The 23,411-nt window shown below is 35.0% G+C and overlaps 1 protein-coding gene across 2 annotated transcripts in view; it reads right to left on the bottom strand.

The window, feature by feature from the left end:
• The window catches only part of LOC146168217 (2-aminomuconic semialdehyde dehydrogenase-like), a 36,879-nt gene extending 16,974 nt beyond the window's left edge, over positions 1-19,905 (bottom strand). Inside the window, exons 1-5 of one of the 2 annotated variants that reach the window (XM_083391699.1) lie at positions 19,664-19,787; positions 18,281-18,450; positions 12,178-12,269; positions 7,932-8,010; positions 33-202 (exon numbers count right to left, since the gene is read on the bottom strand). In XM_083391699.1, the coding sequence (XP_083247825.1) occupies positions 33-202; positions 7,932-8,000 (239 nt within the window). In that variant the 5' untranslated portion in view covers positions 8,001-8,010; positions 12,178-12,269; positions 18,281-18,450; positions 19,664-19,787. Of the gene's footprint in view, positions 1-32; positions 203-7,931; positions 8,011-12,177; positions 12,270-18,280; positions 18,451-19,663 lie in introns of both variants that reach the window. The other variant, XM_083391690.1, reaches the window with a different exon arrangement.
• Positions 19,906-23,411: the final 3,506 nt, after the last annotated feature.

The following is a 23,411-nucleotide window of genomic DNA, read 5'->3' on the forward strand; positions in this document are numbered from 1 at the left end:
GAAAAATAAGAAAACAAAACAAAAACCATCACCTTATAAGGCCTGCCACCCCAACAGGAATTTTTTGGACGTATGATATAGTATTTGTTTGGTCTCCTTTTCGGCAATCCTGTGCTGTATGAAGTATGTATGTTGCAAAGAAACGAAAATTATAAACACATCTTGGGATGTCAACAGTCTTTGCCAAAGCTAGGGGCTTTCCCTAAAGAATAATACAATTTAAAGGCAAACACAATTAAAACATACTTGACATCACAGAGTTATTGTCATGGGTTTACTGTCAAAATAAATGTTATGCTTTTTGCTCAATTAACTATTGAAGTGTTTATTAACCTTTGCAATTCAAAGAACACATATGCATTAAACTTATTTTGCGATTCAGCAAACATAAGTTTATAATAATGAGTTTATTAAAATAAATTAAAAAAGAAAAACTTTATTCAAAAATTTATGTACTCAGTTTTTGGGGGAGTTCAATTACTAGGTCTGTTTGGATGAGCACAAAACTGAAATTTGGGCTACATACACTGTAGTTAAGCAGAAACAGACACAAGTGATTAGAATCCTATTATTACAGGTCACATACTGATTATTATTAAAACAACAGTAAATAAAGCAAATTACAAAGTAGGATTCAATCATGTCATAGTGGATAATAACCAAAAAGTCAAATTATTTTTGGGATCATGTTACCCAAATCCTGACCTCACCTGAACATTTTTTTTCCTAAGACCAAGAAGCCGAATAATAATGAAATTAAAAATATTTCAAAAGAAGGTTAAGCTTGACTTAACCTGTCAAAAAGCGGTTTGCTCCAGCATGTCACAACAAGGGATGTTAAAAGTAGAATTCCAGGGGATTCTAGAACTTTAGGTTTTGGATCTAGAATAACGAATCCAGAATATTGAATCCTAGTATATTTTTACTGAATTATTTAGACGTGGTTTTATTTAAGGGAGGAATAAATCTAAATATACCCTACTGGTCCTATTGGCTTAAAGTTGACCTTAAGTAACCCCGTAGCACATTTTGTCCAAGGACCGCACGTTTTATAAGGAAATGTTACTTTTGCAGCAGTTAAGGAAATTGCCAACTCTGCACTTAACATTAAACATTAGTCACTCTCCCATTAACGTTTGATTGACAGTTAATTGTTAGGCAAAGGTTATCGTGAGACAGAAAGTAGTTGGTCGCTCGAAAAACACGGTGAAACTGCATTACCAGGTTACATTTAAAGCAAGTACTATAAATCTGTCGCCTCAGCGACAGGCCTTAAATGTAAGCTTGCCACTGCCGTATGTAAAGTTAGGCGCAACCATTGGGATAAAACCTTAAATTAGATTGGTTCCAATTACTCAAAATAAACGTCAGAATTGGATACGAATCAAAATCGATATTCTACTTTAAACATCTCTAGTCACAACTTATCATTTAAAAATCCAAGTTATCGATGTTCGAATTTACTGCTGTTTGCAAAATATGTGTCAAAAATCAATTAAAAACATTAACCTAAATGTGTTAGGTCTGTTTATTATCTAAAAAACATAAAAAATATATTAGTACCTAAATAAAATAAGCTTAAAAAGTATACTACAAAACTAAATCAGGGGGCATTATGAACAGTTTCTCCTTCGCTAAGTTAACAAGCTCTTTTTAGCAAGGAATTAACGAGCAAGAATCTCGCAGACTAATTTTTATGAATGGTCCTCGCCAACACCTCGCTATACCCAAACGCACGCGCAAGAGAAAAAATCAAAATTATAAGAAAAATAGCGAATGACTCAGCAAAATTGCTGCAAAAACGTCATTTAGTGCTGTATTTTGGAAATCGTTTACTAAATTTTTTTTTTTTTTTTTAATGTTAAATTTATAATGAAACAACTTGCAGGATGAATTTAATTCCTAATTAAACCAATAGAAAAAGGTTCTAAAAATGAACAAACAATTTTTTTAAACTTTTTATTCATTTGTGTGTATATTTACGGAGTCAACGTGACATTTTACAAAATAATTTATGCGATTTAGCGTAGCGAAAGTCACACTTTTGCAAATTATTTTAATACAACATTCTTTCAAAAAGTTATAAAATAAGTGATTTCAAAAAAAAAATTTGTTTCTAAACTTGGGCAAGGTGATTTGCAAATGTAATGAGTAGGCTCTATAATCCTGATTTTGTAAACAAAAAGTAAATTTATTGTGGACATTGCAGGACAGATTGCTACCTGATGTCACAATTAATAGACTGTGGTACAACAATCAAAAAACGTATTTTTGTGACAATTAGGTTCAGGACAGTCACTGGCTGTTGTTCAGTGTGTTTGTCAGCTCGTAATTCTATTTTGTAGCTAGTAAGCAAAGATAAATAAAATACAGAAATGGCAGCAGCAAACACCGAAAAAGATCATATGACGAGGCTTTTTTAAAACTTGGCTTCACTGAATTTAATGGCAAGCCAAAATGTGTAATCTGTTTTAAAGTTCGAAGAATCCATGAAAAAAAATAAACTTGAACATCACTTAGTGAAAAAACATCCAGGCTACGTTGGTAAACCAGAGTTTTTTTAACATAAATTGCAATCTCTCACATCCCAAGACGGCATCATGAAAGCATTTACTGCAGTAAATAAAGCTTCTGTTTATTCTTTGTATGTCTCCTCTTATCACATTACAAAACAAAAGAAAGCCCATATAATATTGGAGAAAAATTAGTGACGTCAGTAATGAAGGAAGTAGTAAAAATTAAGCTAGAAGACAAACAGAGCAAACATTGGATTCAGTTGCCCTATCAGCTACAACAGTAAAACAAAGGATTGAAGATATGTCCAATGACGTTCTTGAATAAATTGTAATGCAAAATGAATGTTTCTCCATATTATGCAATTCAATTAGATGAGTCTACCGATACTGAAGGGCTTGCATTTAAATGCTGTCACAAAGTGTGTGAACTACATTAAATCGAGACCACTAAACCAGCTTTTTTTTCTTGTTTGTATGATGAGATGGGGGTTTATCACATAGGATGGCTGTTACATACAGTACAGTGGTTGTCACGTGGTCGAGTGCTCAAGCGAATTTACGAACTGAGAAAAGAAATTATTTTGTTTTTTAACAAACAGAATCATTTGGCCTGGGCTGAACAGTTTGGTAAAGAAAATGTTGATTGCAAACGTGGATTACTTAGCCAACAAATTTGATTGGCTGAATTGTTTGAATCAATCTATGCAAGGCCCTGGCTTTACAATAATTGATGAATTTGCAAAAATTACCGCTTTTAGAAAAAACTTATCCAGTGGCAAATTTATGTAAAGCGAAATGAGTTTGACATGTTTCCACAATTACAACAATACCTTGTCGACAGAGATGTGTTTGTCCAAAGTACCATACTTGACACCTTCAGCAACTTAGAAAAAAATTTACAGCCTGACGCCGTCCAACGATCAAGACTGGATAATAGATCCTTTTACTGTCATAGATTTGCCGAATCTGCATCTCCGTGTTATGGAAGAATTTACAGGAATGATAGCGGATGCAGCAAACAGCATTTCTTATAACTCATTTAAAGGGAAATACCCAAAAGTTACAGCAAATATTTACATTTTGACTTCAATGCTATCAACGTACCCAACTCTGTGTGATTATGTTATTGAACGAATCATTCCATTTTTAACCACGTGACTTTGTAAAGCTGGGTTCAGCGGAATGAGCATACCAAAAAACGAAACATCGTAATCGCTCAAAAGTAGAGCATGACATGCGGTTATGCTTATGCAAAGTGGAGCCGCGTTTGCAAAAACTAGCAGACACTATGCAGGGGAAACCATCAAACTGAATGCATTTTGATGTTAAAGCACATTTTTGTGCTCTTTGGTTTGTTGAATTCAAATTCGTATGTTAAATATACGCCATAATTTTGGAGCACAAGTGCAGCCACAGTTCTCTAGAATTAAAGATACACACACACATATATGTGTTTTAATAACAACTGTAATCTAGCCCCTCGGAGGCTGCTTTTTGATCAACCGCTTGTGATACTATGTTCCAACATTAATTTAAATATTTTTATGAATCCGAAAACAATGGCGTCGCAATGTAAATTCTGATTTCATTCTATTTAAATTGGGGTCGTTTGTTAAAAAGTCCTATGATGTCTACTTTTTCTATAAAGCTTCACACAAGAATTGGTCTAAAACATACAACAGCAAACCAAAAATGAACTAGATAGGAGTCGGTAGCTACAGAGAGCTTAAACGATTCGGTCACTATATTTTAGGTTTTTTGCCCCCCCAGTATAAAGGCCTCTAGGGGTGCAGACTCATAAAGCTTCTATACCAACCTACAGACCACTATACGTCATGTGTGAAAATTTGAAAGTTCTAGGATTTAAAGTTTTTCTTTTTTCTCATAAAGCTCTGGACTAAAATCGGTCTATATGTTACAAAGCAAACCACAGCAAACTAAAAAAAAAGATATGTCCTTTTATTTTGTTTCATTTTGCTTGATTTTATTTTATTAAATTAAAATTTTGTGTTGGGCTGTTATTAATATCGATACTTACCAGGGTTCCTTGCAAATATTATTAATTTCACTTTGGTTTGTGATTTAATATATTCGTTGCACGTTCTATAGTGTCCTTAACTTGTTTCTGCAAGCAAAAACAGATATGGACTTATGGCTTAAATGTGAAAGGGGTTTAAATACGGCAAGGCATTTGGGGAATGATCGACAACATATATTTGATAAATAGAAAAACGTAGATAATGCGTACAGCAATGTTATTAATTCTTGGTCAGCTAACATGTTCAAAAATAAAATAAAATCATTCAAATAAGGACGAATTCTGTATTAAAGTTTTCAACCGCTAGAAGGGAGTCGATAGCTACAGTGAACTAAAACGATGAGGTCACATTATTGATTTTTTGTACAAAAAGCTTCGGACTAAAACCGGTTTGAAACATACCAAGCAAACCAAAAAAGAACTAGACAGGGGTGCGGTTATTGTATATTCTTTCAGGGATATATTTCCATGGTTTAGAACTAACTTTTAAACTAAAGTACAAAACTAAAGTACAATGAATGTGCTGCTATCACGCAGCCCACAACTACATGAGAACACTAAGCTAATTCAAAAAGTACCTCGCGGCCCACTAAAAATGGCTCTGCAGCCCACAGTTTGCCGACCACTGTTCTATAGTTTCCTTAACTTGTTTCTGCAAGCAAAAACATATATGGGCCTGAAATTTCCCGCCTTGTTTTATGGCTTAGATACGAAGGGGTAGTTGCCAGGGTTTCATTTTCTTAAATGTTAGTTTGGCAAAGGCCATATGCAAATCGTATTCTAGAATCATTTTGCAATCATAATATTTTATTCATTTATTTTTATTTTTGACGCTTTAAAACAAAAATCCCATTCCCAGAGACAGTGACACACTGGCATTTGACGCCTAAAATCTTTACCTTCGTGAAAATTTTCAGGTTTTTTTGACCTATGGTTAATCCTGGCGACATATTTCACGAACGTTATACAAATGAAGCTTCTAGCAATGCTTCCCTGATTTCTACAATGGGTGAAATTTTATCACATGTCCTGCCTCTTTTATGTATTAAGGATGGAAAATCTAACTTTTAGACTTGAAGTGTTGGACAATGCATTAATTCGAAATCCAGATGGGATCCAGATTTGATTTCATTCCAATTTTGCTATTTATTTCAGGTAATGGGAACTGATTTAATTTATTGTTTTACCGCCGACGGTTGCCTCAATTTTACATACGCAAGTGGCAAGTTTCGATGAAGGCCTGTCGCTGCGGCGACACATTTATAGTGCTTTAAATGCAGCCTTGTATTGCAGTTTCAGCGTCTTTTCGGGCGACCAAATACGCGTCTTGCTATAACCTTTGACTAATAATTAAGTGTCAATCAAGCGTTATTGGGCAAGCAACTACTGTGTAATGCCAGGTGCGTAGTTCGCAATTATCCTAAAGTTGCAAAAAGTAATATTACATTGTTATACCTGCTGGCTGTCAACAAAATGCGCCATAGGGTTACTTAAGGTCAACTGTGGGCCAATATTCAGCGAGGTTATGCAGGTACATTATTTGACTGCATAACAGATGATGGTAGTCAAAAAAAGAAGAACTAAGACCCAAAAATGTTTTAAAAGACAATACCGAATTGCTAAAGAGTTCATTGTGTGACAGTGTTGCATTGTACTTACTATAATATTGGCATTTGGCATATAAAGTTTTGAACAACTTGGACATTACAGTTTACATAACTGCTTTAAGTAGGGTATATTAAGATTAATTCCTCCCCCAAAGAAAATCGAGGTTAAATAATTTAATTAAAATATACTAGGATCCGGTATTCTGGATTCGTTATTCTAGATTCAAAACCTATTATTCTAGAATACCTTGGGATTCTACTTTAAACATCCCTACCATTGACCCACCCGAACCTCAACACTTTAGGCCATAATAATTCAATGTGTGACCTGGGCGAGAAAATATCTTATGCCCACTCAAGTTTGGGTTTTTTTTCCCATCATTCAAATAATTATTAAATAGATGCACAGAGTTTGACTTTTGGTGATGGTTAGCGTTTAGGTTCGGGTGGGTCAAGTATTATTAATTCTATTTCATATTTGTTTTGTGAGCTTTTAGCCAATATTTTGCATTTATCTCTGTCGGGAGTTTACCTAAAGGTCCAATTAGTGCATTGCCATGAAAGTCAGACTATCCTGCCCTTTAATGCCCTAATTGCCGTACAACTATTTGCTTAGAACTGCATTAATTTCCAACGGATCCGGTGAAACTACAAATGCTATAATTTCAAAGTAAGACATCAAATGTAGATCACAACCAGGTGCTACATGTAAACTAAAATCACACCAGGTGTTACATGTAACCATTAAAATTACTGCACAAAATATAAAATATTTATAGCACCACTTGCGACGTCCGGAGAATTTGCCGCGCTCTATTTAAGAGGGAGCGCCCCCTGGTTAAGAACCACTTTTTCGCCCGTATATTTCAAAGCAAACTAATTTGGACACCTTTTTGTCTGTACGTAACTCAAATAAAATAACTTGGGCCTTTTTATTCCTTACATAGCTTGGATAAAACTAAATTGGGCACTTTTTTGTCCAAACATAGGTTGAATAAAACTAATTTAGGCACTTTTTTGTTCATACGTAGCTCGAATAAAACTAATTTGGTCACTTTTTTGTCGGTACGTACAACTTAGCGAGGTGTGTTCATAATGCCGTCCCAAATACTTTAACAAACTCACCAAATCTGAAATTCACTACAACAGCATGAAAAACGAAAAAAAAATGCTGCATGCTTATTTAATATATTGTTGTAGTTTTATTGATTAGATGTTTTCAAAGTTAGTTAGAAATATACATTTATTGTCACTAACACTTCATGGAACCTTAAATAAAATACGGGTTACAATACATTAACATACTTAGGATTCACAGTTTTAGGTTAACCCAAGTTATGTTAAATGAACCGGAGCCAGAACTTATTGTTCCAGTTCTGTAAGAACTTCAGTAGAACAAGAGCTGAAAAAGCAGTGGTTCCCTAAGATCATCACTAAACTTTTGGTATGAACCTTTTTACTTCAAAATGGAGGCTGTTGAAGTTGCCTAGTCAATCATAAAGTTATTATAACAGCTTCCTCATCTAACATACCACTTATAATATGAAATCAATAAAAATAGATTTAAAAAAAAAAATAGAAAAGAGTGTCTCAGGTGTGAAAAATCAAAACTCATCTTTCGGTCAACTCTTTGGCAAAAAAATTAAACAATGATTAAACAAAGGGCTGAAAAGTTACAACATCATTTGAAAACAATTTTAAAATGAAATTTATTACATGATTTTTTTTAGGTTGTGTATTAAAAATACAATATCCCATTATTTAACAAACCTGGTCTTTAGATTCAATAACGGCGAGTTCTTCCAAATTTTCTTCAATCAATTCAGCAATTTTTAGCATCAGTTTTGACCTATGGTTGTCATAAAAAGTAGGGTTTAACATAGCATATTTATTTTTTACCACAAATAAAGACCTGTGCGGAAATTTTTGCACAGGAGTAAAAAAATCAGTGTGCAAAGTGCCCAAATAGGCCCCTTCCCAGGTAATCTTTTTTTGGTATTTACTTTCTTTTACTCTGGTAATGTCAATATCAATACAGCGCAGACATATTAAAACCATTGCTTTAGTTTTTAATATCCCTTTAGACCAGAGGTTCGCAACATGGGCAGTACTGTCCCCTTGTGGGCGTTGGCGAGTTACCAGGGGGCGTTTTGGGTCTTTGTCTTATTTTGGGTGCACAGAGCGCACAAAAGGGGGGGGGGGGGGGGGCATTACGTAAAACTACTTTCTACAAAATTTTATAAACTGTTTACATTAAAATAGTAACAAACAGCACTGTGATATGTAACATTGATGCTTGTATGGCAATTTAGTACTGCAATCATAGCAGTTATCCACCCATTGTTAACTCCTACTTAAGGATGTTCAAAGTAGAATATTGAATCCTTAGATTTATATGCAAATGGGATTTGTGTCCAATTCTGCCGTTTATTTCGGGTAATTGGAATTGATATAATTTAGTGTTTTTCCGCCGATGGTTTTGCCTAATTATACATACCACGAGTGTCAAGTTTCGATAAAGGCCTGTCGCTGCAGCAACCATTTATAGTGTTTGCTTTAACTGTAGCTCTATAGTGCGGCTTCAGCGTTTTTTCGGGCGACCAATTAATTAACGTCTCACGATAACCTTTGCCTAATAATTTATTGTGTAGTGTTGCATTGTACTCACTATGTTAGTAAACACTAGGATTTCTGAATTCGTTATCCTATATTTGAAACCTGAAGTTCTAGAATCCCCTGGGATTCAACTTTGAACATCCCTAATCTTGCTTAATAGTTGGCTAGTTTATGTAAAGCTGTTAGTTGTTGTTGCGTTTCACCATTTTATACATCAAAAAAAAAAATTTGCACTCGCCAGTTGGGCACTGGCTATCAACCAGCACTCGCCCGGACGAAATAACACTCGCCAAAAATGTTGGCACGTCGTCTGCAAATTTCCATCCTAGCGCGGCCATTTCTTGGGTAATCGTATTATAAAAGTCTGGTCGTTTATTTCCATGCATGGATGAACAAATTAATGACACATAAAGCAGTTTACGCTTAAAACAATGTTTTTAGCGAAACATTTTTTTTAATCTATAGTGAAAAAATAACACTGACAATTTAGTAGCCACAGCCTTGCTGTTTTCCATTTTTCTAAAAATGCTCGCGCTCTCTTTTTTTCGTATTCTGATTTTTCTGTGCTTGAAGGACGTTTTACTGCAGGTTGTTTCAGCCACAAACAAAACGCCACATTTCACCTAACACTATAGGTACTTGTTGAACAGATATACTAATGACAAAATAATTTTTAATTTACAACTAAACCATTCATTCGAAAAGTTAACAACCATATGCACCAGGGTTCTGTGCTGCGCGACGTGAGTCGTTTGAATTTCCAAGGGCGTCCGCAATGGCCGGTTCGTATTTTAACATAATTGCGATATAAAATATTCACAGACAGTTATTTTTTAAGCTTTGGCTTGGTTGACCGCTATGAACTTCTCAGCTGTAGTTACACAAGTAGGTGATATTTTCAAATATCGTAGTGTTCACTGGACTGTTTCGGCCCCCAAAACATAAAAAAACACTGCTTACAAATATTATTATAAGACATTTACATTCAAACTTATTGTTACCAAAAACTGCAGCAATTGCTTATTTTTCCTAAAATACAAACAATTAAATAAATACAAAAAAGTAGAATTCTTATCTTGGGTACATCGCAATTCCAATGAACTTTTCTAAAGGCGTCAACCACTGGGTTAAACATATAAAAATTACCAAGATTTAAGTTAAACGATAAACCTTATAACTATTTGCCACTGCAGCAAGGACATTAATTGTTTGCCAGTAAACGACTTTTTAAAACGGGACAAAGAATCTTTATTACGAGCTTCGAACATGACGTCGATTAACCTTTTTATTTGTGTAGTGTTGAAGGTATTTGCGTCTTAGTTTTTAGGGAAATAACTGGCGCTAAGTTATATTTCGCTTAGAAGTTGTGCTTAACACAAGTTGTCCTATACCAACTAATTAAATTTCTCGCCAAAGCCACTCGCCAGTCGGGCGAGTTGGTGTCAATCAGCACTCGCCAGGAGCGATTTGCACTCGCATTGGCGAGCGGGCCCAACCCTGACATGGCAAATTGGTTTTTAATGACCCACTTTGTCTTTTTTTTTTAATGACCCAAATGTTATCAATAATTTTCAGGAAATGATAAATGTAAAAAGCAATTCTCCGTTATATACCACTACTAGACGAAATACCCGACGTTGCCCAGGTTAAATAGGTAGGGTATTTACTTGTAACAATAATATGACGCCTTTTGCAATAAGCGTGATATACTACAGTGTTTCTTAAACCCCAGAGTGAACCAACCAAAAGGGGTGAACCGTCAGAAATGGCTGATAGCTTGCGAGTAGGGCGGATATTCCGGGTGTTCATTTTATGCTGTTATATATAGACGAGATAGTTTAATCATATCATAAAACAAAGGTGAATGAAATCTGGAGATAGATGCGAGGGGTGAACCAAACTAAAAAAGTTTAAGAAGCACTGATATACTATATATATTTTTCATGTATAGGCTAAATTGCTATCGTATATGTTGATCGTCCCTTGACTATTTCCGCTGATTGTGCCTGAAATGTTTTTTTAGCTTGTGTGGAAGTGAGGGAAATTTGACTATTTGTTTTAATTAATGTCGATGTCAGAAAATAGCGACAGTTATGACGTCATAAAATAGTGATTTGCAATGACGTCATCAATAGGAAAAAAATAAATAGAAATCGCCAATAAACGTCTAGCAAAAGCTACCGTTACAAAAAGCAAACACGAGCGTCGTTGACAATCCTGTCAGGCGCCAGCTGCGAAGCCTCTAGATGTGCTACCGTTAACTTCAAAAGAAAAACTAAACCAAGACTTAGAATCATGTTTTGACTATGAACAGTGCAATTACCCAAGTTCTATGTACAGGACTAATAGAGCTAAATTACAAGCACGTCTTCCACCACCTGCAATGCGGAACAAAAATCGTTTTTCCCAGGTGTTATCATGCCATGATTAGCATAACATCTCCTCGGACTGTGTGCCAAGTCAGCAAAATACAAGTACGGTTTAGAGAAAATAAGCTGTGTCAATTACACACTAAAAACATGGTCTTAGAATATGCTTAGTGAGAATAATTTTGCTGTAACCATCATTATATAAAAATGACAACTCCCAACCACCCCACCTCCAATAGAAATCTTTTAACATCTGCTGGAGAAATAATCTATGTTTTTCACAAAAATATGTTCAAAACCCATCCGAACCGAAATTAAAAGTAAAAACGTGAAAACTAGCTAAATTTGAAAGTAAAACCAACAGTTTTCTCATGCCCAACTTTTTTGTATTAATTTGCCTAAAAACCCAGTAATAGTTTGGGTGGTTACACTTAAAAAAACATGGAATATAAAGTATCATTGTTTGATGGTTTACTAGAGAATAATTTACATAAATGTATATAGTTTATCAGTCAATGAATTCAAAAAAATTAAAAGTTGTTTTGCATACCCCTTAAAAACCTCTTCTCGGACCCCGGTTTGAAAACCACTGCATTAAAGTATACTGAAAGTAAACTGTTTTACCAGGCATAATAACAATCAAATAACACAGCTCCTTTTGCAGTTATATTTCTTCTCCAAGGTTTCGGCAACCTATCCAAGTCGCCTTCTTCACTGTCTTTCACTCTAAAGAAGGCGACTTGGATTGGTGAAAAAACGTTAGAGAAGAAATACAATTGCCTAAGGAGCTGTGTTTTTTTATAAATAAGAAAAGTAAGTTGCTAAAGCTTTATTGGAAACTCAATAAAGATTATGTTGTGTTTTCTATCTTCAGTTCACACTCAATAAAAAGATAAATAAAATTTTCGTAATAATAAAATTACCTTTCATTTCAGAAATGTTTGGTCAACCCTATTTTTAAGTCTAAACTGATTTTACCAAATTGAATTTTTACTTTACTATATGCTTTATTAACTAAATAAAATTCAAACCTAAATGTAGGAGAAGTGTTGGACCATTCCAAAAATGCCTTTGAAGCACTTTTAACAGCCTGATTTACATCCTCTTTGCTGCTGGAGGGAATCTATAACAAAAACAGAAAGGTTGTTCAAAGTAGAATCTTAACGTATTGACAAAACAGCAATTAACCTCAAAACTATTTAATGACATGTGTATATTGTAATCAAAAAGTTAAATGAAAATAATTAACAATCTAGCCCACTGCCATTTGAAGCAGTGGTTTAAATTGTGACACATAACTATACAAAAAACGAACAAAAAAACAGCATAGAAAATACAGTTTGTGGCCAAAACTTTACACTGGCACACCCATATAGCGCATTACATTCCTATAGTAATGCGCACACAAAGATTCAAGGGCGTATCCAGAAATCCAAAAAAGGGGAGAGTTCCGAATTATTCAATTAGGTGTTGTAGTCATAAATAGGGAACACGTTAATCAGCAACAGTCAAGCAAAAAAAGTTAAGTGTTTTTTTTACACAATGCGATCTGCAGTAGTCTCCTGGAGTATACACATTTCTTATTTTGCAAGGATTAATAAATATAAAACCTGATGTACCCATGTTTACATAACTTAGGTTTCAAAAAGTGCCCAAATTGGTTTTATCCTAGTTACGTCTGAAAAAAAGTGCCCAATTTAGTTTTATTTGAGCCATGTAATGTACAAAACAAGTGCCCTGACGAATTTTATATGAGCTACCAGGCTGGCAGAAACTTGCCATCCTTCTTTGGCCTAAATGCTTTGGTTTTTTAGTTGCGCCCCTAAACCTAAATGATTTGTTCGCCTAAGGCAACGGTGTTCCATCTAAGGCGGCACAGCCGCATGCCGCCGCCGATGAATAATTATGCGGATGTTAACACATATTTTAATAAGCCTGTGTTGGCGGCTGTGCCAGTGCAGGCATGCGTTTATGGTTGATATGCTGAATGCAGATTAGAATTTTTAGGACTGATGCACAAAGAGTGTAACAATCTATCTAAATGGTGATGTCACATAAAGATAAAATAAGAATTAAAATCCGATCCATTATAATTTTGTATTAAATCCAAACACAAAAAAAATCTGTATTTAGGTAATAGGCCCCAAACCCAAAAAGATTAAATCATAAACCAAAGACAGTAGGCCCGGGGTTACAAGTCAACAAACTTGGTAGTACACTGTTACTGCATTGCATGTGCGCCGTTTCGACGATCAGCGCTCAGCTACGTTACATGTCCTATTAAAAAACCCAATAATTCAAACCCAATAAACGCATTCTTTTCGCGCTTCGTGCGATTATATTATACTATATTTCAGTTCTATATTTTTGCACGAGATCATTAGAGAACAACAAGTTTATGTTTAAGAATAATTGTTCTAATACGTCACAGTATGACTTAACTTTCTGAGGTCATCTCTAAAAAACTTACTGGCGGCCGTAAGATCAATAAAGATGGTCAATGCGTCCGTCTACAGATAAAAGGTCGGGCACCTCTGTTGTTTTGGATTTACATAAAAATTTTTGCAACAGGTTTTCGGTTTCTGGTGATTCTCTTGGCCGACATAGTCGTCGAGTCGCTAGCATTCTGCCATACTGTTTCAACAGTACTCTTTATTGTATATAAATGCTAGCTCTAATTTTTTCTAAATATCTACTGTATCTTCACAACTGTCTAACATGTGGAACAGTGGCTGGACAACAAACTATACAACATAACATTTAGAAATTAAAGGTCTACTCTTAAGAATTATCTGGTCCAATATGGTGTAGTGATACTGCAACGCTGTTATGTCACTTAAAACCAGTGTGTCAAAACGCATTCCATAAAGAACGGTGGGTAGACCATCAGTTTGGAAAATTTAGTTTTAGTTTGAATTGTTCTTTCCACAATGTGCATGTTTGCAAAGTTAAGGCAGGTGAGCGCTTCCTTAAGTGGTAAAGAATGGCCGGTGTGGCTATGGATGTAGTTGAGCTTACCATTGCAATTTGTTTGCAGAAGTGGCCATTAGAGGTATTCAAAGTAGAATTCCAGGGGATTTGAACTTCAGGTTTTGAATATAGAATAACGATCCAGAAAATCAAATCCTAGTATATTGTAATAAATTATTATTATTTAAACTCGATTTTGTTTGGGGGAGGGATTAATCTTAATATACCCAGCAGTATGGCAGAAAGCTGGCGACTTGGCAACTATGTCGGCCGAAGAATCAGACAGAAAACCGAAGAAATTGTTCCAACAAAAAAAATTTGTAAATTAATTTTCCAAAAAGATGTGTGCTTGTTCTACACATATTCAATCCAATACATTTTTAAAATGCTAAATATGTAGGAACATTATGCACTAAAATTGGCAGGAAATAATTTTTATGTGCCATTCTGAAAAAAGTACCAAGCACAATGTTTAGCAGGGAAAAGCCAGTGTTTGGCATATAGATTGTTTATTAGTTTAAAAAGTACTAATTTTCGATAGAACTGTTGTGTAATTGTCTCAGCTTGGAAAGTCCCACATGCCAAATGTGGTTCTGAGAGCCTGTCGAACTTTCCCAAATTTAACTATATGTAATTGAAAAAATGTTCGCGGTTCACCCATGTATTCTTAGTTTTATAGTATGTTATGGTATAGCATTATGGTATGGCAGTGTTTTGGGCACTAAGGCGCCATGTAATACTTCACCTTAAAATCAAATATACTGAATCAGCCACTGTTTTTCAAAATTTCTACCAGTTAAAAAAAAAAATTTTTTTTTCAGTTATGATTTTATTTTTTCTCGCATTCAATCTGATTTTGAGCTGCATGTGTGCACATGAGTTCGCCCCAAAACAGCCTATCTATGTAACAGGGTTAGAGTAAGAAAAGCAGACATGTGTACCCCCAGGCTGTACTTATACCCCATATGTATTTCTTTATGTCACAAAACATTTGTCTTGTTTAATGCCTAAACATGTCAAGGTTGATACATTCTTTAAACAAAAAAAAAAAAAAAAAAAAAAAAAAAAAAAAAAAAAAAAAAAAAAAAAAAAAAAGTTTGCTAATGGTGGTGTAAAAAATACTAGCCATAACACAGTGGTTCTAAAACATTTTTGAGCTTGCCCCAAATCTGAGTTTTATGAACATCTCACGACCCAAGACATCAAAAAATGTATTTTTCTGATATGCATGAAATAGAAAAAGACACAGATAATCGGCATAAACAATGATTTATTACAAACAAATGATTGATTTATTTTAGTGTAATTGATAAAACTGAAAATTTTTCTTCATGATATCTTTGATGCACGAATCTCTTTTATAGAGCGCAATGCGAAAATCGTCACAAGGATCAAGGCGATTGCGAGCTTTGGTTTTGGTACCTGGCTCGCACAAATATACGTGCTGGTCGCAAAGGAGCAGAAAAGTCATTGCTTGTTGCCAATTATTGGCTTTTCCTTTTTAACCAAAGTATTCTCCAATTGACGCTGTAGAAAAAAGTTAAGCACTTCCTGTAGTCCTGCAATATCCTCTGATAAGTCCTCAACCTTTGCCATAAACAGATTTCTGACCCACATCTGAGATGCCAGATTTATATCCGAGTTGTAGAGATTAAACTGCCTGATAAGGTTTTCTGAATGCTCCAATAAGATGGGTTTGATGACATCCAATCTCCTTATTGCATTTTGATTCCATTCCTCCAGATACTGGTTCATGGATGGAAACGCTGCTGTTTGTTCATGCTTCAGTTTTTTTCTTCCAGAGGTGTTTTTCTTTGAAGGCAGACAACTTCTCAGAGAGAGTGATAATATTTTGACTTTTACCTTTGATGTGTTAAGATCGTTTACTGCGTTGAAGATGTCGTTTAAGCAACATACTTTTAACATCCACTCCTTAACATCTTGGAACTGAATGACATGACAAAGTTTTTTTCAATGAGAAAGATAGGCACTATGCAGCTCTGTTCGTAATCAACTACACGGCGCAAGAGCTTACCTCGAGAAAGCCATCTCATATTTGAGTAGAACAGGAGGTGTTGGAATTAAGACCTGAAGTTGATATACTTCTGCTCGGACAGACCAGAGTTAAGAGCACTAGATTTGATAAAGTTGACAACACCAACCACCTCCTGCATCACTGCCAAAAGATTTGAAAACCAGTTGTGGAAACCAGCAGCGTGCTTTAGATTGCGGACGCCCGGGCAATTTGGATAAATTCATTGTGCAGCTTATAGCCCGGTACGCCTTATGTATAAACAAAAAAACAATCACAGCAATTTATTGACAGTGCGCTTTATAATCGGGTGTGCCTTATGGTCCGTAAAATACGGTAGTATTGACTTGTTTGACTCCTGTAGTAAACCCCTGTCGAGCACTAAGCATCGCGGAAGCACCAGTGCATAAGCTGACACAGTTTTCCTAATTAATGCCGTCTTTTGTTGGAAGTTGTCTACAACGTTGAAAATGTTGGTTGCCGTTGTTGTCAGTTGTGTGCAAAACAGAAATTCTTCTTCGAGGTCCATGTCACCCTCGTACCTCACATAAACCATTAGCTGTGCATTCTTTCCAATGTCGGTTGACTCATCGAGTTGATAGCTGGCTCTACTTTCCCGCCTTATTCATTTGGGAGCCACTTGAAATTTTATATTTAGTGAAAGGTCTGTGATTTGGACTTTTGTGCTGTTCGATAACGAGACGGACTGCAATTTTGAGGCCATGTCGTCGCCACATAGGAATCTGGCCATGTCAATGGCTGCAGGCTTAACAAGCTGATCGAGTGTGGTTTCATCTCTCTAGCATCAATTTCAAAATGGAGTTTCTCAGCAAAGAGTCCGAGATATGGCTTCTTCCTTAACAGTGGTTAACCCAGACCAGCCACCAAATGAATGCTGGGAGGTTGGGCAGCAACAGGTAGAGCCACATTTAAAGATTTTGGCATAGTTACTGGACAACGACAAGATGCGACAATGGTAACAACTGAACACAACAGAAAAATTCTGACACTTTTCTGATGCAATTTCAGCAAAATTGATCTAGTTAAAAACATTCTACACTTAAAAAATGCAGTCTTCTAAATCAGTGGTCTCCAACCTTTTTGATAAATGACCCCAATTTTAATAAAATGAAATGAGATTTTATATTGCAACCCCATTTTGTTTTCAGATATAAATAAAAATATGCAAATAATACTGAAACAAAGTAACACAGCAAATGTGCGTAAATTATGCATAATTCTAGAGAGCAGTGGCTACGCATGGGCAACAAAATGAATACAAAGCCTAATTGTCATATCGACAAACCATATTCGTTACGTTTAATGATAAAATTTGACTTTTTAAAAAACTAGCCCTTTTAAACGCATTTTTCAAAAAGTTCGATATTCGCTGGGCTAAATCAAAGAAATCTAGTTTTTGTGAAATGTTACCTTAACTGATTTAGCGGCTTTTATGAGCTTAAAAAGCAATTTTATGTAGAAAATGCACTGAGTTACGTTTAATAGTGTGACTTCATAAAGAAAACAAAATAAATCATTCAGACTGAAACAGCAGGAATATAGTGAATTATGGCAACCCCACAAAAATTTCAGGCGACTTGGGGTCGCGACCCACAGCTTGGAGACCACTGATCTAAATTGAAAGTTTTGTGAAAAACACAATTTTTTCTTTTTTTTTTAGCTGAAGAAACTGCAAGCAGATAACCTAAATGGTTTTAATACATTACTAGAAAAAAACTGGTGCACAATCGGGGGGGTTTACACGAGCACAAAATTGCTCCCTACCTCGTCGGTGCTGTTGTCCTAATAACAGCAGCATCAAAACAAACAAACAAACAAACAAACAAACAAACAAACAAACAAACAAACAAACAAACAAACAAACAAACAAACAAACAAACAAACAAACAAACAAACAAACAAACAAACAAACAAACAAACAAACAAACAAACAAACAAACAAACAAACAAACAAACAAACAAACAAACAAACAAACAAACAAACAAACAAACAAACAAACAAACAAACAAACAAACAAACAAACAAACAAACAAACAAACAAACTAATGACCTAGTTGAAAGTAACAAACATATAGCTCGAACTGAAACGGACGAGTTTCTGCTGACTCACCAAATCTGTTGATCTTATGCAAGCAGGGCAGGCTAGAAAAACAACTAGCCTGCATTGAGGTTCGAACTAACGACCTCCGGTCAAGTCGGGACCGTCGCTCTACCAACTGAGCTATGCAGGCTCAGAGAGGAGCGAGTCAACAAACAACCATACGTCAATGCTTGCTCAATCTGTTAGTACAAGCAATTCAATTAAAGGGGATCCACAGTACCATATCATTTATTCAATGAAACATGCACACATATGTGTGTTAATAACTGAGATCTAGCCCTTCTGAAGTTGCTTTTTGACCAACGATTACGGCTTACGTATAATTAGTACACCGAAAGCCATTGCAGACATTCAGAAAAACACTTATAATGCAATCCAGGTTACATGGAGCAACATGAAAAGCTTATGACGCAATAATTCAGTCATGATTGAATTGAAAATACTTAAAAAAATAAAATGAAAAAAGTTTGTATGCACAGGATTGAATAACACAGAGCGACCCATTTTTTGACCTTGCACAACCCATACTTACTGCCATAAACCAAAAACTAAATTTGTTTATTAATTTATTTTTCAGGTAAAAATTACATTCTAAGTCTAACCAATATATAAGACATCAACCAGTATATATATACATAAGTTCTTTGTAAACCTACTCTTGTCAAGATGGTTATAAATGTGGTAGATTTGGCAAACAAACTTTAAGTTAGGAGCGGAGTTCGCAATTTCCATAAATGCGTTAAGTTGCAAAAGTAACATGTGCTGGCCATCGAGAAAATGCGCTATAGGGTTACTTAAGGTCAACTTTAGGCCAATATTCAGCGAGGTTATGCAGTTATGCACAGTGTAATTTTCAAGTATTCGTTATGTTAATTATACCTTTGTATTCTTTGCAGTACATTATTTGACTGCATAACAGAACAATTAGTCAAAAAAGAAGCACTAAGACCCAACAATGCTTTCAAAAACTGGACTGAATTGCTAAATAGTTCTGTGTGCAGTGTTGCATCACTATTGGCAAAAATATAAGTTTTGGCAACAACCTGGACAGTGGACATGTATTACAGTTTACACAACTTCTTCAAATGACAGTTGTTAAGAATGTAAAACATTTTTTATTATAATGGACACATGTTAGCAAATTGTTTGGGCGATTTATTGCTGTGAATGTGGGCCCTGTAGAGTAGAAAAAGATTAATCCATTCCCCAAACAAAATCGAGGTTAAATAATTTAATAAAAATATACTAGGATTCGCTATTCTGGATTCGAAACCTATTATTCTAGAATACCTTGGTATTCTACTTTAAACATCCCTATTTAAGAGCTTTGCATTAAAAATAGAAAAATGTTAAACATAACTTTCTTGCAGCACAACTAACACAATAACTTACCAGTGCATGATTTAATCCAGTTGCTGGGTTTATGCTGTCAATATAATTCCCAAGCACAGGTGGAACAAAGGCGCCATTAATAAAATTGCTAACTTTTATCATTTTTTATTAAAATCAATTAAATATATACTCTGTTGTGTTGATTGTATGTTTTACAGATAGATTCAATACAGATTATGAAGCTTGTTATGAGGTAATACTACAAATACTGATATCAGGCTAAATTAGACTTTAAAAAGAAACATTTTAAAAATATCAATAAAATACGCCAAAAATATCCAACCAGTCAGACACCTCAGGAAATTTGTGAGTGCTGCGAGCAGTTGTTCTTATTCTTTTGACATTGTCCGCAATAATTTTATACTGCATTTAAAGCAACAGGACTCAAAACCAAGACGTGCACATTGTGCGCACAAAGTGCACTTGCGATATGTGGCGATAAAGTGAACATTGTGCAATATCGCTCAATGTACCAGTGCATGTTATACAGTTAAAGAAATAACTTCATATGAAACCATTTTTCTGATGATGTTTTTGTATTGAGAAGATCAAGTAATGCATTTTATCTTTCGTGCAATTCTTTTCATTATTAAATATATTTTTAATAAGTCCCAATTCTATGGATTTCTGATTATGTGGAGTGAATTTATTATGCATGTTATTTTTCGATCGATTCTTTTTATAATTATATTTTTTTTAATTGAGTCCCAATTGTAATTGTGATACTTTCTTGTCCACGATATTGGTTATCGGAATAAAATGTCAACTTTTGGGAACCCCAATCCAATTGCATATTGATAGGACCTTTAAAACTTAAGGCAACACTTCTTGTATTAAAATATCTAAGTTTGACCATTTTTAATCTAATTCGACTGCAATATTGCATTTTAATTTTGTTGACTTGGAAAAAAATTGTTAGAAATAGTTGAACATTGAATAGTGATACGTTAGCTTAGATTGTTTGTTTTTAAATGATCAATGACTTCTAAAAATAACTTTCGTAATGGTGGCTCGATCGACCTCTCTGATTCACTGCATTTTAAAAAAATTCAACCATTTTTATTATGAAATACATTTAAAATGAGTGATTGTACAACGTTAAGTCAGGCCATAATTCTGTAAATTTGAAACAACTTCAACACAAAAGTTTATTTTAAAAAAACAGAAAATTGAAGGCGTCACGGCATGCATATAGCACAAAAACAATTAAGGGAACAAAAAAATACTCACTACAGGGCAAAAACCAATCGTAAGATTAAAATGAAAATGGTTGAATAGAAAATTTTTAAACGAAAAGCGCAACTTAAACTGCAGCAGCAATATTTGCGAAATACTTTAAGCAAGATTATGAACGAAATACTATCGATATCTATAAAAGGTAAAGAATCAAACACAAACTGGACAACGTTCCCAGCTTTCGTTTGCAAATTTTTCCACATTAATCAATTGCAAATTGCAAACCTATTTTTTTAGCCACGTTAACATAAAAACTTTTACTGCATAAGTGCACACTTAAATTTTTAGCCCTGCACCTGAATGATTTCATTTTCCTTTTTGTCAAACCCTTTGAGCAATTAATGCTTGTTTAACTTTAACAGCCCTTCAGGTGACATTATCTGACGTGGCATGCCATAGCATTGTGATTTTACATTAAAATATTGCCTTTCATGTTTGTAAATATATATTGCAGAATTTCTCCTATGATTTTAAGTACCGGTAATCAAAAATCTGGCGCTTCGCGGTCCTTCTCCACGGAGACCGTTTTTCTTTTATCTGTATATATTCTAGTAAGAATTTTTTAAGTACAAATCCTACATCTGCCTGTCTGACTGATTTTAAGTTCGATAATAATCAGCTGCCGGACAAATAGCGCCTTATACCATGGATGTCCAACCTGCGGCCAGCCTGATGTTTACATGCGGCCCACCACTTATTCTCAATTTCAGTAGCCTTTATTTAAAACAATTATTTATACTATTATTAAAATGTGCAAAACGCGCAGTATTTGATGTAGACCTAATTTAAGATATTTTCTGAGACTATAATCGAGTCTAATGTCGCATTTCAACATCTATCGAACACTTGAGCATGCATCATTGTTAAGCAACATGTGTGTTTTTTTAATGTGTGTTTTTGCGTACCGTTTTAAGGAAATAAATGGTGTCGTACCATGGCATGATACGGCATGTTAACTCAATTTTTCGCGTTTCGTGCAATTAGAACTTTGCTTTCCCGGGGTTAATTCTTGCGTAATTGCGCACAAGTTCTATCTGGAATAGCGGGTGTTTATAAGTAAAGTTGTTTTAGGACGTCACGATATGACGTAACTTATGACGCCACCCCTTTAATTTAATGGGATTTGCAGCCCATCAAGTGGCAATGCGGCCCATTTTGCTAAAAGGTTGGACATCCCTGCCTTATACCATCACAAGCGGTGGAAAAAGTATATAATTACGGAACACAAAGTGTGCACCTTTTTAGATTTAGTGCACATTTGGTGCAAATATCGCAAGTACACAATGTGCGCACAATGTGCACTGAACCGTGCACATATCGCAAGTGCACATTGTGCACATTTTTGGAGCCCGTCTCATTCAAAGGATCAAAAAGTCCGACTTTTAGACTTTGAGGTCTTGGACAATACACTAATTTGACTTAACAAATGTGCATAAGAAGATTAAGTTTAATAATACTTGACCAACACGAACCCAAACGCTAACCAGCACCCTAACCTAAATAAAGTGCGTTAATTTAATAATTATAACGATTCAGGTCCCCATACCTCAATTTGTGACGTAACAATCCTATACACAGTGGACGAGAGTCGGATCGGGTGGTGGACGATAAACTATCTTATGCTCACCGCGTTTGAGCTTTTTTCCCCGCGTTCTGATAATTATTAAATTAACGCACATTATTTGGGTTAGGATTCGGGTTAGCGTTTGGGTTCAGGTGGGCCAAGTGTTAGTAATCCTAAAATTCTCTTTCGCCTTTTGTTATAGTGGTCACACCTTTCTAATGATACCCCATTTGTTATAATTTTGACTTGGATAAGTGGTTCAGTCGGCGATAGACGATAATCGATATTAATATTCATAACCGATCGCGGAAAATTTTCAAATGACTCTAGCCCAGCTAACACACAACGTATTTTCGACGTTCGGATTTTTTTTTTAAACTAAGTAAACGTTGTGGGAATGTGTCCAAACGAACGTTAAGAAAATACGTCGAGGCCGTGTTATCAAAACGTAATGTAAAACGTAGCATTAACGTCAAAATTAACGTTAAGAAAAACCGCAATGCGACCAAATTTCAACGTCATTTGTAACGTACAAACAACGTTGATTACAGACGTCGATCTTAACATGTTTTACATCATTTTGGACGTCACTTCGAACGTTTGTGGAACGTTATTTTTTAACGTTGCGACGAACCACAATGAAACAAATTTACAACTTCATAGGTGACATGCAAATAACGTTGATTACTGACGTAAAATCTAACATTTTTAGACCGGTTCAGACGTCTTTTACACGTTTAATTGACGCTATATATTTAACGTTCCGTAAAACTATAACGCAACCAGCTTAGAACGTCATACGTGACGTAGAATTCACGTTCATTTCTGACGTCACAATTAACTTGTTATAGACAAATTTTAACGTAACTTCAAACGTTTGTTTAACGTTCTTTCGTAACGTTGAAACAAACCAAATGCAACTTATTTTAAAACGTCATAAATCACGTA

Source organism: Ascidiella aspersa, chromosome 1 (assembly GCF_963924565.1).
Source record: "Ascidiella aspersa chromosome 1, kaAscAspe10.2, whole genome shotgun sequence".
NCBI classification, from domain to species: Eukaryota; Metazoa; Chordata; class Ascidiacea; order Phlebobranchia; family Ascidiidae; genus Ascidiella; species Ascidiella aspersa.